At 58.1% G+C, this 17990-nt stretch overlaps 1 protein-coding gene and 1 pseudogene across 1 annotated transcript in view; one reads left to right on the forward strand and one right to left on the reverse strand.

Annotated features, from left to right (window-relative positions):
* Positions 1 to 284: 284 nt before the first annotated feature.
* Positions 285 to 17990, reverse strand: part of QRICH2 (glutamine rich 2) — a 31988-nt gene continuing 14282 nt past the window's right edge. Inside the window, 20 exon segments of the mRNA XM_078066130.1 lie at positions 285 to 560; positions 2157 to 2291; positions 3033 to 3120; positions 3505 to 3652; positions 3963 to 4166; positions 4868 to 4969; positions 5252 to 5317; positions 5909 to 6030; positions 6140 to 6304; positions 6490 to 6564; positions 6647 to 6769; positions 7749 to 8003; positions 10138 to 10252; positions 10758 to 10855; positions 11423 to 11508; positions 12093 to 13163; positions 14448 to 15582; positions 16324 to 16995; positions 16997 to 17230; positions 17232 to 17293. Coding sequence (XP_077922256.1) covers positions 391 to 560; positions 2157 to 2291; positions 3033 to 3120; positions 3505 to 3652; positions 3963 to 4166; positions 4868 to 4969; positions 5252 to 5317; positions 5909 to 6030; positions 6140 to 6304; positions 6490 to 6564; positions 6647 to 6769; positions 7749 to 8003; positions 10138 to 10252; positions 10758 to 10855; positions 11423 to 11508; positions 12093 to 13163; positions 14448 to 15582; positions 16324 to 16995; positions 16997 to 17230; positions 17232 to 17293 — 5126 coding nt within the window. The 3' untranslated portion in view covers positions 285 to 390.
* LOC118533374 (cytosolic 5'-nucleotidase 3A pseudogene) overlaps positions 17768 to 17990 on the forward strand; it is a 1204-nt pseudogene continuing 981 nt past the window's right edge.

Genomic DNA, 17990 nt, shown 5'->3' on the forward strand with positions numbered 1-17990 from the left:
AACCCCTCCCGAACGCCCCAGTCGGCCAGGCCACCCTGTGGGCCAGCCTCCCCAGACCGGAAGGCAGCAGCCTCGGGGTCCCGCTGAGGTCAGGAGAGAGCTGACAGGGGTGAGAGTGGGTCCTACTGCGGCCCGCCAGCCCCCGGGTCTGGGGTCCGGCCTCTGCAGCTTCTCCTGAAGCCCCCGCACCCTTGGAGGGTAGCTTCATCTGTTGGGGGGGGGGGGTCATGGTCTCATTCTCAGGCTGTAAGTCCGACCTGTCCAATAACTGAAGGCCGGCCACCTGGACCCGGGCTGGGTCCCTCCCCTTCCACTCCATCTTCCCGAGACAAGCCCATAGAAGCCTCGCTGCCCCCAAGCTTCTTCCCAAACATTTATTAATAACTTTGGTCAATGAGCAGTGGTGGACCGCGGTCCCCGGGTGGGCTCTTCGAGCCCCTCCCCGGGAGGCAAGTCCATCTGCATCTCCATCTCGCTGGGGCTGGGCGGGTGGGCCGCGTTGGGCTGGGCCAGGTGCCCCTCGGAGGACAAGGGTCTGTCTTTCCGCGGACGAGGAGGAGCTGTGAGACATGGGGGCTGAGGTGGCTCTGTCCCACTCCCCACACCCACCGCAGCCTGCCAGGCCCTCCCCAGCTTGCACGAAGGGCAGGCCGATTGGGGGGCGGGCAGAATGCTGGAGAGGGGGCCCCGCAGGGCTGTGGTGGGCAGTGCAAGCCTGCACGGGAGCTCCTGAGCAGAGCTCCTTGCTCATCTCTGGGAGTTAAAAATAATCAAGCCCTCCGTCGGTGGCCAAGAGCCTGCCTCTTCAGTGATGTTTCCTCTAGTAATGCAGGGGCTGTTGAGGCACTGTTCACACCAACAGGTGCAGGAATTGTTCCTAAGCCTGCCCTCTCTCCCTCCCCTGCTCCCCTAACATTTTAGGTGCCCTCGGAGTAGACAGTGGAGTGCCAAGAAGGAGGAAGCTAAGTGCCCCCAAGAATGCAGTCACAGCCCCGCACTCTGTCCGCCACCGAGTCGTCTGTCCCGGCCCGTCCGCCACTGAGTCACCTGCCATGCGTTGTGACCAGCATAGGTTCCGGAGGCAGACAGCTTAGGTCTGAATCCCACTCCCGCTGCTTCCTAGCTGTCTGACCTTGGGCAAGTACCTTAACCTCTCTGTGCCTCCATTTTCTCAGCTGTAAGTGATGCTCACAGTGGTCCCTACCTCTTAATGTTGGTGTGAGGATTAAAACCTGTTCGTACGTGTAAAGCCCCTCACAGTGCCTGGCTGGTGAGAACCCTCACTAAAGGCGAGGTGCCACGACCAGGGCTATCATTTCTGTCTCCGCTTCCTCCAGGCACTCACTGAGCGCTGGAACTGGAATGGGTGGTAAAGGGCATCTAGGGCTGGGCCTTTAACAGGGGTGGAGGAAGGGGGGGCGGCCCTTGAACCTCCTGCAGGCATCTGCAAAGTGTTGGGAGAACGTAACTTTGTATAGGAAGAAGGTCAGCCCCTTTCGTTAGATCCCCTTTCTTGGGCGCCCCGACTCTGAGTAGCACCAATCCAGCACCCCTTTATGGGCAGATGAGGAAACAGGTCTGGAGACGGGGGGAGACTTGCTCAGAGTCACCTGAAGGTGGTCCGGCCTCGTGGCTCCAGGCCTGTGTCCTTCTCTGGCCCCCAAGTGTGGCTGGACCCTGGGGGACCCTTAGCGCCCAGACTTTCAGGCAGGATTTAGCCCCTCAGGGGAGAATGGGGACTCAGGGGGCCTTCCAGGCCTGGGGGTGAGGAGAAGCTCCTCCCCAGACAAGGTCGGACTGAGGGGTGCCCACCAGCTGCCGCCCAGAGCTGAGCACCAGCTTCAGCAGAGTGAGCCCCTGTGAGCCGGGGCAGGACTCGGGTCTGGAGGCAGAGCCTTGGGCTGCAACCCTGCCCCTGTTGCCTCTTCTGGGACATGGGGACAGTACAGCCCTGGCACATAACAGAACTCAGTAAAGACAGACTTTCTCTCTTCTCCCTCCCATCCCATCTCTCGGCTCCTACGCACTTCCTCTCTCCAGGGAAATGAGGGCAGAGACCATCAGGGGCAGGAAAGGGGGCCGGCGGGGCAAGCAGGAGAGGCCCTGGGGCAGTGGGGAGGCCACCTGGAAGGCTGCTCCAGCCGAAGGGAAGCTACCTGGACTGTTGCCCGCCAGCATCTGAGCACTCTGAGGCCGCGAGGGCAGCTGGCCGTTGTCGCTCAGGGACTGCTGCCTATGCACGTGGGGCCGCGACTGCTTGGCCTTGTGCTTGGCCATCCCGGAGACGGAGGCTGGCGGGGGACAGCGAAGGGGGGGGGGGTCAGTTCTGAGACGCCGAGTGAGAGCTCTGTGGGGACCCGTGGGGATGGGGAGAGGGCTGCAGGGCCACCGGTCACAGCCAGCCTCAGCCGGGGTCCTTCCCGGTCTGAACTGATGGATATGCCCCTTCTAAGCACTCCATTCGTTCCCATGTCCGTGCGTCCATCCACCCCCCCACCCACTCAGTTATGCTCTGGGGACCTACACCCAGGAGCCCTGTGCCTGCTGCTGGGTGGGCTCTGACCTGGGCTCACAGTTCAGGAGGGCAGGCGGCTAGACAGGTGCACACAGCGCTCTAAGAGCAGGTGGGGAGTGATAAACAGTGCGGTCTGGGTCGCTGGAGGTGGGCATCAGGGGGGTGGGAAATTCTCCAAGTGGTGGGGGGCTGAGGAGGGTCATTTTGAGTTTTGAAGGAGGGGCAGAACTCGGCCCCGGTGGTGCTGGGAACAGAGGCTGAGGCAGGCAAGCCAGTGAGGCAGCACGAGGAGGAAGGCTGACAAGAAAGATGCGGCCATGATGTCCCGGCTCATTGGCTGAGAGTGGACGGCTGTCCCCGACCTGCAAACACTGACCTGGGGCTTTCAGGACGTTTGCAATCAGGGAGGTAGCGGAGGAAGAAGGCACCCAGGATCCAGGGGCCCCACGGCCTTCCAGGAACTGGACAGACCCCCGGGGACTCGAGCAAGGAGCCTCTGGGCCCCCGGGACACTCACTGTCTTTGGTCAGGATGCCTGGCAGCCTTGTATCCATCCGTCCCTTGTAAATATGTCCATCCAGGCCCAAGATATCCACCTCATCATGCTGTGGGGGTGGAGGGGGACATCCATTACCATGTGGCACCTAGAGTGTGCCCCCCGGTCCTTCCTCCACAAGGGCTGGGGGGCACCGAGTGACGTCCTCTCCTGACTCCCAGAACCAAACGGTGCTCAGAACCCTCCCCCAGGGCTCTGGCAGGGCCAGGGTGAAGAGAGGGCCCATGGTGGGGATGGTAGTGCTAGATGGGCAGGTGGCCAGGATGGCATTCTTCCCAACAAAGCCTAAGAACCAGAGGCTTTCAGAAACAGCCTCCGGGCAGAGGGCTGGCCATCCGCCCTTCTGGTGACTTAGGTGGTTTTCCCAGAATGACTTGAGAACGTGGGGTCACGTCAGGGCCCTCCCTCTTCACTCCCAGGCAGCACCCCCTACCTTCATGGCGATCTGGACCTCCTCGGGGGGGCACAGGCCCGGGGACAGGTGCTGCAGGCGGGTGCGGCGGTAGGGGTAGGTGAGGGTGTGGCTGCCCCCACAGCGCCGGGGTACGCTCGAGTACGTGTAGTCGGCGGTGTCCGGCACCCTGTGATGGGGACGGCAGGGTCACCGGGAGGAGGTGTCACCTGCGACCCACCTATGGTGGGGGCCAGCCGGCCAGAGGTGGGACCGCTGTGTCGGGGGTCTCCGGGAGCCAGGGCAGGAGCAAGGGAATGGGTGAGCCGAGCAACCCCACTGCTGGGCCACCCTGAAGACCTCTAATACCCTCCTTCTACCCCCTGCCCCGCCACCCCCCCTTGCCAGGGCTTTCCCCAGCGGTGGATGAGACATTCTCAGGGCTGTGGGCGCGCAGAAGCTGAGCCCCGCGGCCAGCGGCCCAGTCTGTGCGGTCCTACCGTTTGTAGCAGGGGGAGCTCAAGCACTGTGCCTGCAGCAGCTCCCGGATCATCTGGCTGCTGGCCTTGACCGAGCCTCCAAAGTGGATCTGCACCTTCTCGATGTCCATCAGCATCTTGGAGTGCATGGTGCGCAGGCGCCCCACGCTCCGCTCTATGTGCGCCAACTCGCCCCGAGGGAAGGCAGTACTGCCCAGCTTTAGGCTGTGGGGCGCAGGCAGACGGAGGGGTAAGGGGGCCACACCAGCTTGAGCCCACACTCAGACCCTGGCCCACTCCACCGCTTTATCTGCGCCTTTTTAAGCAGGACCCTGTGTGGGCAGGAGCCCTTCCCATAGCACTCCGAGGGACCACGGATGGGGCAGGGCAGAAGCTGAAATGGGGAGAAGCCCTGCACACTTAGCCTTGCCTCCCTGGAACCCCGAGGGCTCCAAAGTGCAGTTTGAAACCATCCTTACTGCCGAACCCCCATCCTTGGGAGATGGAAATGCAGCGGGGAGGGGGGCAGGAGCCCGAGGGAGTGTGCAATACTTCCCCACCTTCTCCCCCCACATTCACTGAGCCCACCCTCTGGCTGGGTGATGACCCCCTCCCTTCCTCCCATGCCGGGGCTGCTGAGACAGCTGAAGCATCCGGGGGGAGTGTAAGGAGGTAAAGAGGAGCTCCCCCAGACAGCCAGCACCCTTGGCAATGTCCCACCGGGACCCCCAATAGGGACTCAAAGGCAGGGGATTACTAAGTAGGTCTCCATTCTTCCTCTTACGGGGAAGAACTGGGGGGCTAGCCCAGAAATCACTCCGTGCCCCCCACTGTCCAGCCAGGAGGAGGAGCCCCCCACACTCGCCCTCCAGCCTCTGCCCCCGTCTGGCCTGTGAAGCCCTGCCCGGGAGCCCACTGCCCCGTACTTGCGGCTCTGACGCCGGACCTGCTCCAGCTCAGAGATAGTGTAGGGGCGGAGGGAACGGTGCCCGGGCAGGGCTGGGCCCACAGGAGTCACAGGGATAAATCTGGGCAGGGACAGAAAGAAGAGGAGGGTTGGGGAGTGAGAAATCCCATTCCCAAATCCAGGACTCCACAGTCTACGTGCCTGAGGAGGCTTCGGGTCCAGGGTGAGGCGGAGGGAAGGACGGAGGGCTAGCAAGCGGTCAGGCACACAGGAATGGACCCAGGGGAGAGGAGACGAGGAAGGACAAGAGCTGGAGGCAGGTAGGGAATGGAGGAGCTACAGCCCTGCTGGGCCCGCCCCCATGACCGCCACCAGCTGGCGTTGGCCAGGTGTGGGCACTCACTGTCCAGTCACAGCTGTCTCCAAGGGACGGTCACAGGAGAGGCAGTGGAAATGTGCCAAGAGCTGCCTGTGAGGAGTGGGATACACACAGATGGTGAGTGCCCTGCCCAGAGGGTCGGGAATGGGAGAGACGGAGGACACAGAAGGCCATAGCCCCTCTGCAGGCCAGGCGGGCCGGAAGCTCGGCTCACCACCCTGGTGGCAGATCTGGTCCCAGTTCCCTGGGAACACACTAGCTCCTAGGCATGCCAGCTTTGGGGCGCCCATCCAGCACCCACCTGTCCTAACCCAAAGCCAGCAGGGCTTCAAAGGGCCCCTGATGGATGCCCTGTGTAAACCTCGGGGGCCCTCTGGCGGCCAATAATGGAAACCCTGGGATTCCAGCCTTCCGTGGACCAGCCCCCCACGAGCAGGCTCAGCTCTGGGGACTGTGGGCCTGTCCCCGGCACGGCGGCCCCGCGGAGCACAGCCGTGCCAGAGAGCCTTAGCCTCTCTCCCCGCCCTTTCTCCGCCCTAAGGAACTGGCCTAAGCTGGAAGAGCTTTTCAAGCTCTCAAATTCTGTCACGGCAGCTGTGGGATGGTCCAGTGGGATCAGCCATTCCCCCAGAGCTGTTCATCTGGGGACCCCCCCAGCCCCCGCTGTCGTCCGTGCCCCACCTCCGCATGGCCGCCGCCTCGTCTGCCTGGTAGAGTGGAGAGCGCTCTTTGAGCTGCTGCCGCAAGGACTTCCAGCGATCTTCCAGCAACTGCTTCACGGGGTCCAGCTCCAGGCGGTCCAGCTGAGGGGGGTGGGGTGAGTGGGGCAGTGACCAGTGAGCGCTGGGAAAGCCAGGCGGGGGTGGGGGGGCCATCTGCAGCATCCAGACAGGAGCTGCCCCCTGCCCTCACCTTGCTGTCCATCTCCACCAGGAGCTTGTCCAGCATCTTCTGCCAGTCCTGCCCCTGCCCGCTCATCTTAGCCACCAGCTCCTGCATCATGTGGTTCAGCTGCTCCGTGGTGGCGTCAAACTGGACACGGCTCACTTTGGCCGCTAGGGCGCTTTTATCGGCTTTCTGCCCGGAAAGAGAGGAGGGGGCCCCCCACATGGGAGAGAGCCATGGAGGGGCCCCATTGCCCTGAAGCATCAAGCCTGGACGCTGAGCTCCCCCTCTGGGCTCCTCTTCACTCCTGGCCTTTCAAAGAATGACCGCTGAGAACTTGTGGGACGCAAGGTGGCTCTCCCGGGCCTGGCCCTTACCACGTCAATCTCCATCTCCAGGTGTTCCCTGTTGGCCTTTTCCTTCTCGAGCTTCTCTAGACCCTGGTACAGTACCTGGGAGGCGAGGGAGCAGAGAATGAGGAGCCAGGACGGGAACGGCCTCGCCCCCGCCCCGGCAGCCCTGCGGGCCCCTCACGTCAATGTCCTTCTGCTTCTGCCGATGGTCTTCGATGAGGTTGCTGGTGGTGATATTGAGCTTCTCACAGTCGCCCTGTACCTGCAGGATGGCGCTCTGGACATGGCCCAGCAGCTCTTCATCCTGTGGCAGGTGGCACAAAGGCAGGCTCCCTGGGGCCACTGGGCAGTATTGCTGCCCTGATTGATCAGCCCTTAAAACATCACCCAGAGGCGCCTGGGTGGCTCAGTCGGTGAAGCGTCTGCCTTCAGCTCAGGTCATGATCTCGGGGTCCTGGGATCGAGTCCCGCTTTGGGCTCCCTGCTCAGCAGGGAGCTCCCTGCTTCTCCCTCTCCCTCTCCCTCTGCTGCTCCCCTGCTCGTGTACTCTCACTCTCTCTCGCTCAAATAAATTAAAAAAAAAAAATCACCCAGCAGGTAGGCCAACTTTGGACCCCATTCTGGCTCTCCACAATTGCCCCCCGATAGTGGGGAGGCTCTCTGCTCTTTCTGTGTGTCCACCCAACGGGATGTGAGCCTCAGTCCCCCACCGCCCCATGGTCTAGCCTTGGGGGAACTGGTCTGCCGCTGGGGGTGACCAGTAGAGGCTCCAGAGTGGTGAGCTGCCCTGTGGCTCCCGAGAGCTGGGATGGGGGCTACAGTCTCCCCACCTGCCCTGGGCTGGATCTGAACTCCAGGAGCCAAGAGGCAGGACTCAGGGACTTGTGACTCTCCCTGTCCCCACCGGAAAGCCTGCCCTTTGGTGGGGAATCAAGAAGGGGCCTGGAAGACTGGTGTGAAGGGGAGTCAATGAACCCTAAAGCTCTGCCAGTGTCCCCCGAGGCACATGAGTGCACGGCTCCACCCCTCAGCCAGCTGTGCCGTCCCATCCCCACGGAGCCAGGTCTCTTGTCCCCAGAGCCAGCTCGGCTGCTGTCCTCGCTGTGACCTAGTGAAAGGCCCAGGGACTCCTGTGGGGTCAGTAAAGGGCTCCACTATGGAAAACTGGCCCTTAGGCCAGTTAAAGCTCTATCAGCCGCTCCCCACTCTGTGGGCCGCTGGGCTGTGGCTCCCCACTGTGGGGCATGGGTGGCCACGCTGGGAGGGGGGCCAGTGGGAGTCACCTGGCTCTGGAGCTTGGCTTTCTTGGAAGGCCGGGAGGCTGCCAGATTGTTGACCATGTCCTGGAGCTGCTCGTAGCGCTGCACCAGCGTGCTGACCTGATGGCTCAGGTCCAGGCTGCAGGCGGGGCAGGTGGCCTCAGGGTCAATCTGGCCAGGTTTCAGGGTTGACAGGGTCTTGTGAGGAGCCATGCTCATGGACAGCAGCGTGGAAGACGAGGTCAGCATGCTCTCGATGACCGTCCTGAGCTTGTCAAGCTGGGTGCGGGCAAGAAGGCAGGTGCAGGGCAGTGAGCGAGGCATGGCCACGTTCTGTCCACGCTGTCAGCGCCCGCGTGATTCGGGCAGTTGCTGCACCCCCAGTGCCTCACAGAATGTGGGGCACGCAGGAGGTGCCCAGTGCCCGTCTGTTAAATAGTGAACAGAGTTCTCAGCGAGTGTAGCCTTGATGCTGAATAAAACCCCTACAGGAGGGAGGCTTCTGGACCTTTCTCCAGCCAGCTCACTGATTCAGTGTGAGGACACATCTCCTCTAGCTAAACCCTCGAGTGGTGATGGCCGTTAGTCCACAAACACTTAGGGGAGCCTGACGACACCCAGACGCAGCTTGGGGCCCTGGGGACGGGAGGGGTGGGCTCACACAGGCTCTGTCCCCACCCCGCATGTCAGTAACAAGAAATCAGCGGGATGGGTGCTACTTCTGTTGCGGGGGCCTCTCTCGGTCTGGGCAAGAGCAGATGCCTTGCACTGGCTCTCTTGTCCTCTTCTGTGTCCCACGGTCCCCGTGCGTCACCACACGACTGGTCCCGCCCGGGTTGGCACCCAGTTCTGGGGCAGCTGGTCCCACAGCCGTGGGACCTCTGGCCGGGCTCAGAGAGGGGCTGGACCAACCGAACCCCCTCTCTTGGAAGTGTGTGACAGCGCGGGGCCTAGGCAGCCCCCGTGGGCCATGTGTGAGAGAAGGGAGAGCGGGCTGGGAGCACAGTGGGAGGGAGATGTGGAGGTATTGGAGAGAAATGGATAAGGACAGGGACACAGAGGCACAGGGACACACAGAAACAGACACGGAAAGAGAGAAGGAGCGGCCCCGGCCAGACGGCCCCCTTGGCCCAGGAGTTCCTGCCTTTTCCAGCCCCCGCACACCAAGGCACTTTCAACCAAGCGCCCTACTGCCTGAGTTCGTGAGACCCTTGCTCTGCACCCGGAAGAGCCTACACTCTTCTGAAGAGTCCGTAAGAGCATGTCAGAGGGCCCGTGGGATAAAAAGGACGGATTAATTCTCTCTAGAAGAGAGGAAGGTGCCTCCCTAAACTATGGACATTTTAGTGGAGTTGTGAAGGACCAGTAGGAGCCCGCTGGGTAAGTGGGGGCGACAAGGATGTTCCGGGACAAGCAGCAGCATGGGAAAGCAGCAGTGTGTTTGGACGTAGGCAGCTAAGACGGTGGGCGATCTGGGAGAGTGGGGGCCCGTGCCTCGAAGAGGCTGTGGCGGGAGCCTGGGCCTGCCCGGCGAGGCGTGGCTTCTCTCCGAGTGTGGCCCCCGGAAACCCTGGAGGTTGCTAAGCTTAGACGGGAGCTGCGGACACATAATCTTCTGCTCCTCAAGCCCCACACTGGACAATTGGCTTGGGGTCAAGAAATGGTACATGCCAGGGACGCCTGGGTGGCTCAGTTGGTTGAGCGTCTGCCTTTGGCTTAGGTTGTGATCTCAGGGTCCTGGGATCAAGTCCCGCGTCGGGCTCCCTGCTCGGCAGGGAGTCTTCTTCTCCCTCTCCCTCTACTCCCCCTCTCCCCAGCTTGTGCTTTCTCTCTCTCTCTCAAATAAATAAAAAAAAGAAAGAAAGAAAGAAAGAAATGGTACATGCCAGTGTCCTGGCAAACGTGGGAGTGGCCCAGAATGGGGCCTCTATCACTGAGGGGGCTCCTGACATGAGTCCCCTTGGCCGAGTGGCTTTTCCTATCCTATCCTCTGCAAGCACTCAGAGGGCTGTTCCTGGTCCAGAAGCTCTTCAATGGGAACATTCTGGGATGACCGACGACGAAGCATCACTCAAGATTTAAAGGCAGACACTATCGGGGTGCCTGGGTGGCTCAGTCAGTTAAGTGTCCGATTCTTGATTTCACCTCAGGTCATGATCTCAGGGTCGTGGGACTGAGCCCCACGTCAGGTTTCACACTTGGCACAGAGTCTGCTTGTCCCTCTCCCTCTGCTCCTTCCCCCACTTGTGCTCTCTCTCTCTCTCTCAAATAAATAAATCTTAAAGGCAGACACTAACAAGAGAGTGGAAAGACAACCCACAGGATGGGCAAAAATATTTGCAAATTGTATGTCAGCTAAGAGTCTAGTAGTCCCACCATCCACAGCTCACTCTGAGAAGAGCTCTGGTCTCACCTGGTCCTGCAGGTAGAGGGAGGCTTCGGAGACTGAATGTTCCATGCTGACCTTGCCCCGCTCTTGGCTCTCCCTCAGCTCGGCCAGTTCCTTCTCAATGTCAGCCACGGTAACTCTGAGAGATGTGCAGAAAGAGACAGCCTGGCCCCGCCACCCACCCCAGGGCCCAGGCCCACCAGTCCCATCAGGGACAGAAAGAAGACGCACACCACAGCTCTTGGGCCCTCCCTGCAGCAGGCTCTGTCTAGGGAGTCCCGGGTGCTGCTTGTCTGGGAAGTGGGGACCCCCATGCTGGCCTGAGAGGTTTCTAGGGGGTGCGACCTGGCACCACAAAGAGAGGGCTCTGAGGGGCCTCTGGCAAGTGTTCTCCTCCAGCCTCCAACTGGGGACAGAGACTGGTAGCTGTTTTCCTCCCAAGCCCTGGTGCTGAACTCTTTTGAGAACCTCGGAAACTTCCACCAGCAACTTGAACTACAAACGGACACCCTGAAAGGCAGACACAACCTGGGTCAAAGACAGGGGCCAGTTCAGACTGTGAGTGAACCGAAGGCTGCCATCACCTCCTCGGCTGGGGAGATGAGATGCCTGGACACAAGCTGCCCTCAGCAGGGGCATTTTACCTGAGGATTCCCAGCTGCAAGCTCAGCTGGCCATTCTTCATTTCTTTTCCTATTTCTTGCTCCCCGGTGCCCTCCAGGATTCTCTGTATCCTGTCCATCTACAAACCCAATGAAGAGGAAGGTCAGGTAGGCTTGAGTTCTTTGCCTTCTGCATATGTGTCCGCAGCTCGAGCAAGCCCCTCTCCCGAGTCCTCGTCCTAATCTAAGCCTCTAACAAAAACCATCTGTCAGTGTGTCCCTTCTGGACATCCATCCATCCATCCACCTGTCCGTCCATCCGTCCATCACGTGGACAGCTGGCTTTAAGAGAACAACTGAAGACCTAGTAACCCCTTCCATGGCCACCGGCCCCAGACAGTCCCACAAACTTGGCTCCAAGGCTGCCTCAGTACCAGTGGGAGCTGTTGGAAATGGCCCCCCATGTAACGAAAGGAGCACTGGCCTCCTTGTTGGCTCAGCCAGATCTTAAGAGCTTTGAGCATCAGGTTTGAGATCAGGAAATGAACATGATGATAGCTGAGGTGCATTTCCTACCTGACGGGTTTGTAAAGATCCAATGAGATAATGATGTCCTGCAAGGATCCTGTGATCCATCAAAATACAAATGGGAAGTGATCAGATTACTGGCACTCAAAGGCAAAGTGGGCGGACCCTCCCTTACTTACTTTTGCTTTTTCCTGCCAAATTTCTTTGGTCAAGGACTTCAAGGTCTTCAGCTGTTCCTGCAGGTCAGCAGGTATACTCTTTTTGACTGTGAAAAGTGGAGGCCTTATTAGTCAGAAGGCTTAGATCTCCAGCAGGCTCCCAATCCCCATTCCCAGCCCCCACACGGAAGCTACCCCAGTGAGCAGCAGGACACCTCACTTCTGCTTTTCCTGGTGACTGGGGAAGCGGGGAGGATGGGAAGAAAGGAAAGGGGGGTATCCTTACCCTCTAAAAAATCCACCCAGTGCTTACTATCCTAAAGGGCTTTGGGACCACTGACCCATACTTTCCACCCATCTCTCAAATCTTAATTATTCTCCGGGCCCACAGCTGTGCATGGACCAAGGTGAAGTTGAATTCCTCGGCATCCTCCCTCCCCGCCCACCGTCCTCAGCTGCTGTCCACAGGGTCTGCCAGGGCACCGGAACCGCCTCACTCCTCTCCTGAGGCTGCTTCGCTCCGACTGGTTTAATTCTATCTTTTGGACCCCAAAGGCTATCGTAGAGCCCAGAAAGGCTAAGAAGGGACATGCTATTTGCAGTGACTCAGAAAGAAGCCCAGCCGCCAGATGAGGCCAGGGGATGCTGAATACACAGACAGTGGTCCATCCTCCGCACCAGTGGAACCCACCCATGAGCCCGAGCAGGTGCTGGATCTTCTCCAAGTCGGTCTGGCCCTCCTGCTCCTCATCCAGCTCTTTCATGTTCTCCTTGAGCTCTACATAGAGGCCAATGAGCTCTCCCATCAGACGAAATGTTTCCACTGCCATGGGGAAGCTCGGAGCCAATTTATCCAGTGAATCCTGTCTTTCGCTCTGGAAATCACTCTTTTCTGATGAGACTCGGTAGAGATAGTTAAGAGAGTCCGTGCTCCTGGCAAAGGTGGCTGCTTGGCTTGGAGTAGTCCAGACAGAAATTCCAGGTTGGTCCGAGGCATATATTTGTTTTGGATCCAAACCTGTCTGGACGTACGGATCTACCCCCAGAACGCCTGGGCCGTGAGGGCCGGGATACAATAGGTCACAAGATTCTGGGATCGAGTATGCACGGTCACGCTGGTCTGTACCTGCTTGTACCTGGCCCTGCTGATCCGGGCCAGGTGATACCAAGTGCTGTCCATCTCGCTGTACAGATCCCACACGGGTGCTTAATGGTGTTAGGCCATGCTGGTCTGTGCCACGATGTAACAAACCTTGCTGGTAAGTTTCTGATAAACCCTCTTGGCCAATACCTGGTGATGCCAAACCTTGATTGGCTAGGAGTGGTGACACCTGATCATGTTGATATCTGCCAGGAGGTATTACACCATGCTGATATGGATGTGAGAAAAATCTTGGAAATTCAGGGTGGAATGTTGGAAGGCCACGAAGCTCTGTGCCTGGTGGTATCAAGCCTCGTCGTTCTGTACCAGGTTGCCTCAAGCCACGCTGATCTATTCCAGGTTGAACCAAACCACGCTGATCAGTACTTGGCTGCAGGAAACCTTCTGGATATGTACCAGGCTGGACCAAACCTCGAGGATAGGCACCAGGTGGAACCGAACCACGTGGATAGGCACTAGATTGCACCAAACCTTGTGGATGGGCACCAGGTTGGACCAAACCACGTGGATAGGCACCAGGCTGTACTAACCCAGGCGGATATGCACCAGGCTGTACCAAACCAGGAGGATATGCACCAGGTTGAAAAAAGCCATGTGGATCTGTGCCAGCTTGTATCAAACCACGCTGATCTACTTGCCCCAAACCACGCTGATCTGCACCAGGTTGGACAAAAGCAGGCTGACCTATGCCAGGCTGAAACAAACCAGGCTGACCTGCACCAGGTTGTACCAACCCACGCTGGTCCATTCTAGGTTGGGCCAAACCACGCTGACCTGCACCAGGTTGGACCAAACCAGGCTGGGCTACAACACGTTGACCCAAGCCACGATGATCCATTCCAGGCTGCACCAAACCAGGCTGACCTGTAGAAGATAGTACCAAACCAGGCTGAGCTGCACCAGTTTGGACTGAGCCACGCTGATCCATTCCAGGCTGCACCAAACCAGGCTGACCTGCACCAGGTTGGACCAAACCAGGTTGAGCTGCACCACGTTGGCCCAAACCACGTTGATCCATTCCAGGCTGTACCAAACCAGGCTGACCTGTACCAGATGGTACCAAACCAGGCTGACCTACACCAGGTGGCACCAAACCACGCTGATCCATTCCAGGCTGTGCCAAGCCAGGCTGGCCTGAACCATGTTGCACCAAACCACGCTGATCCATACCAGGTTGGACCAAGCCAGGCTGACCTGCACCAGGTTGCACCAAACCACGGTGATCCATTCCAGGTTGGGCCAAGCCAGGCTGACCAGTACCAGGCGGCACCAAACCACGCTGATCCATTCCAGGCTGCGCCAAGCCAGGCTGGCCTGAACCACGTTGCACCAAACCACGCTGATCCATACCAGGTTGGACCAAGCCAGGCTGACCTGCACCAGGTTGCACCAAACCACGGTGATCCATTCCAGGTTGGGCCAAGCCAGGCTGACCAGTACCAGGCGGCACCAAACCACGCTGATCCATTCCAGGTTGGACCAAACCAGGCTGACCTGCACCAGGCTGGACCATACCACCTTGATCCATTCCAGGCTGCACCCAGCCAGGCTGACCTGCACCAGGTTGCACCAAACCACGCAGATCCATTCCAGGTTGGACTAAGCCAGGCTGACCTGCACCAGGTTGCACCAAACCACGCTGATCCATTCCAGGTTGGACCAAACCAGGCTGACCTGCACCAGGTTGCACCAAACTACACTGATCCATTCCAGGCTGTGCCAAGCCAGGCTGACCAGTACCAGGCGGCACCAAACCACGCTGATCCATTCCAGGCTGGACCAAACCACGCTGATCCATTCCAGGCTGCGCCAAGCCAGGCTGACCTGCACCAGGTGGCACCAAACCACGCTGATCCATTCCAGGTTGGGCCAAGCCAGGCTGACCTGCACCAGGCTGGACCATACCACGTTGATCCATTCCAGGCTGCACCCAGCCAGGCTGACCTGCACCAGGTTGCACCAAACCACGCAGATCCATTCCAGGTTGGACTAAGCCAGGCTGACCTGCACCAGGTTGCACCAAACCACGCTGATCCATTCCAGGTTGGACCAAGCCAGGTTGACGTGCACCAGGCTGGACCAAATCACGCTGGTCCATTCCAGGCTGCGCCAAGCCAGGCTGACTTGCACCAAGCTGCACCAAACCACGCTGATCCATTCCAGGTTGGACCAAGCCAGGCTGACCAGTACCAGGCGGCACCAAACCACGCTGATCCATTCCAGGTTGGACCAAGCCAGGCTGACCTGCACCAGGTTGCACCAAACCACGCTGATCCATTCCAGGCTGCGCCAAGCCAGGCTGACCTGCACCAGGTTGCACCAAACCACGCTGATCCATTCCAGGTTGGACCAAGCCAGGCTGACGTGCACCAGGTTGCACCAAACCACGGTGATCCATTCCAGGCTGCACCAAACCACGCTGATCCATTCCAGGTTGGACCAAGCCAGGCTGACCAGTACCAGGCGGCACCAAACCACGCTGATCCGTTCCAGGTTGGACCAAGCCAGGCTGACCAGTACCAGGCGGCACCAAACCACGCTGATCCATTCCAGGTTGGACCAAGCCAGGCTGACCTGCACCAGGCTGGACCAAATCACGCTGGTCCATTCCAGGCTGCGCCAAGCCAGGCTGACCAGTACCAGGCGGCACCAAACCATGCTGATCCATTCCAGGTTGGACCAAACCAGGCTGACCTGCACCAGGCTGGACCAAACCATGCTGATCCATTCCAGGCTGCGCCAAGCCAGGCTGATCCATTCCAGGCTGCGCCAAGCCAGGCTGACCTGCACCAGGTTGCACCAAACCACGCTGATCCATTCCAGGTTGGACCAAGCCAGGCTGACCTGCACCAGGCTGGACCAAACCATGCTGATCCATTCCAGGTTGCACCAAACCATGTTGATCCAGTCCAGGCTGGACCAAACCACGCTGATCCATTCCAGGCTGGACCAAACCATGCTGATCCATTCTAGGCTGCACCAAGCCAGGCTGACCTGCACCAGGTTGCACCAAACCATGCTGACCCATTCCAGGTTGGACCAAACCATGCTGATCCATTCCAAGTTGGACCTGATCATGCTGAGCTATTCCAGGTTCGGCCAAATCACGCTGACCTGTAACAGGTTGGACCAAACCACGCTGACCTGCACCAGGCTGCACTAAACCAGGTTGAACTGTGCCAGGTTGGAATAAACCATGCTGATCCATTCCAACTTGGACTAAACCATGTTCATCCATTTCAGGCTGCACTAAAGCATACTGATCCATTCTAAGTTGGGCTGAATCTTGCTGACCCATTCCAGATTGTATCAAACCAGGCTGACCTGCACTAGGCTGTACCAAAACAGATGGATATACATTAGTCTGTACCAAATCAGATGGATATGCAACAGGTTGTCCCCAACCACTGGGATATGCACCAGGTTGTACCCAATCAGGTAGGTAAGCACCAGGCTGGACCAAACCACTCTGATCTACAACAGGCTGCATCAAACCACGCTGACCTGCACCAGGCTGGACCAAACCACGCTGACCTGCACCAGGCTGCACTAAACCACGCTGACCTGCACCAGGCTGGACCAAACCACGCTGACCTGCACCAGGCTGCACTAAACCACGCTGACCTGCACCAGGCTGGACCAAACCACGCTGACCTGCACCAGGCTGCACTAAACCACGCTGACCTGCACCAGGCTGCACTAAACCACGCTGACCTGCACCAGGTTGGGCCAAAGCAGCCTGATCTGTACCAGTTGGTACCAAACTGCGTTGATCTGCCCCAGGCTGGATTATATCATGCTCCTCTGTACTAGGTTGAATGAATCCAGATGTTTCCAGGCTGGGCTGTATAAAACCTTGCTGATCTGCAGCAACTTGCATCAAACCAGGGGATACCAAACCATGTTGATCTGTAAGATGTGGAACCAATCCATGTGGATCCATGCCAGGCAGTACTAATCCTTGTTGATCCATGCCAGATATTAAAAATCCATGCTGATCTATACTAAAGGGTACCAATCCATGCTGATCAACACCAGGCTGTTGGTCTATGCCAGGAAGTACCATGCCATACTGATATGTGCTACGTGGAACCATACCAGGCTGAGCTGTACTAGGTAGTTCCACTCCTTGCTGTTCTGTGCCAGGTACCAATGGTGGCACCATGCCATACTGATCCATGCCAGGTGGTACCAAGCCCTGCTCATCCATTCCAGGTGGCATCATACCAAACTGACCCATGCTGAGGGGTACCACACCGTGTGGGTAAGTGCTAGGATGGTGCCATGCAAGCGGATCCGTGCCAAGTGGTCTTAATCCATGCTGAACTGGCCTGGGATAGATTTGACCCGGCTTGGATACACCCCCCTATTGCTGATCTGGGGATACTTGATGATGCTGATCTCTGGCCACAGTGGCTGCAGGTAAGTCCTGTTTGAACTGGACCAGGGTGTGCCTCTCGTTCATCTTTTCTTAGATGGGCTAAGCTATGCGGCGGCAGCTCTCTTGTCCTGCGACGATCTGACTCTACTCTGAATTGGGACATAGACGGGTGATGGGACTTTGCCAGGCCACCTTCATCACGGGCCCTTGGGTGCTGTTCTCTACCCGGGACTGTAGTAGCAGAGACACCTCTGCTTCGTTCCCTGGTAACCCCTTCAGAGGGGCTTTCCTATGCCACTGACTCCTGATAAGGTCTGATCTGAGCCATAACCACTGGGAAAATCCAGAGCTGGGTCAGCAACTTGAGCGCTTGATGGGGACTCCACCTTGAAGTATATCATTTGATGTTACGGAAGTGCGCCCTTTGCGTTTAGGGAGTCTGTTGTTGTCTCTGAGCTCTGGTTGAAGAGGAAGAAAGAAGACAGTAACTACAAGTAGAAAGGACTCGCTCACTCTAAGACAAGAAAATCTGGGACATCTGACTAGGATGACTTAGGGCTTTTGGAAAAACACACCCTCTGGTCCCCAAAACTGGGCTGGACACAAAGACTTTGACATTCTTAAAGGATCCGGTCTCCAAGGCTTTGACAATCTGCACATTTGCAAATGACATCATAATATGTTAATCCCCCTCATAAAAGACAGCAGGAACACTACACAATACAAGCGATCTACTCCAACTATTGCTGGGTCTACAATAAAAAGACATGAGTAATTTATTAAGTTAAAATATAAAGTTTGTCCCATCATTGGCCCATTGCCAATGGTAGAAGTATCACTGCAGGGCAAGTAAACCATATATCTGAAATGTAAATGCACAAACTCTAGGGCCCAGAAATTCCATAGATAAGATTTTCTCTAAGGACTCTTACAAAGGCTCCAGGACATACGTACAGAGTCTGCAGCACTGTTTATGAAAATAGGTTATCAGTAGGGGACTGATATATGTAGGGGGCACACCTATAGAGTAGAATACTAAGGAATCC

The sequence above is a fragment of the Halichoerus grypus genome, chromosome 2, assembly GCF_964656455.1.
Source record: "Halichoerus grypus chromosome 2, mHalGry1.hap1.1, whole genome shotgun sequence".
In the NCBI taxonomy this organism is placed as follows: domain Eukaryota; kingdom Metazoa; phylum Chordata; class Mammalia; order Carnivora; family Phocidae; genus Halichoerus; species Halichoerus grypus.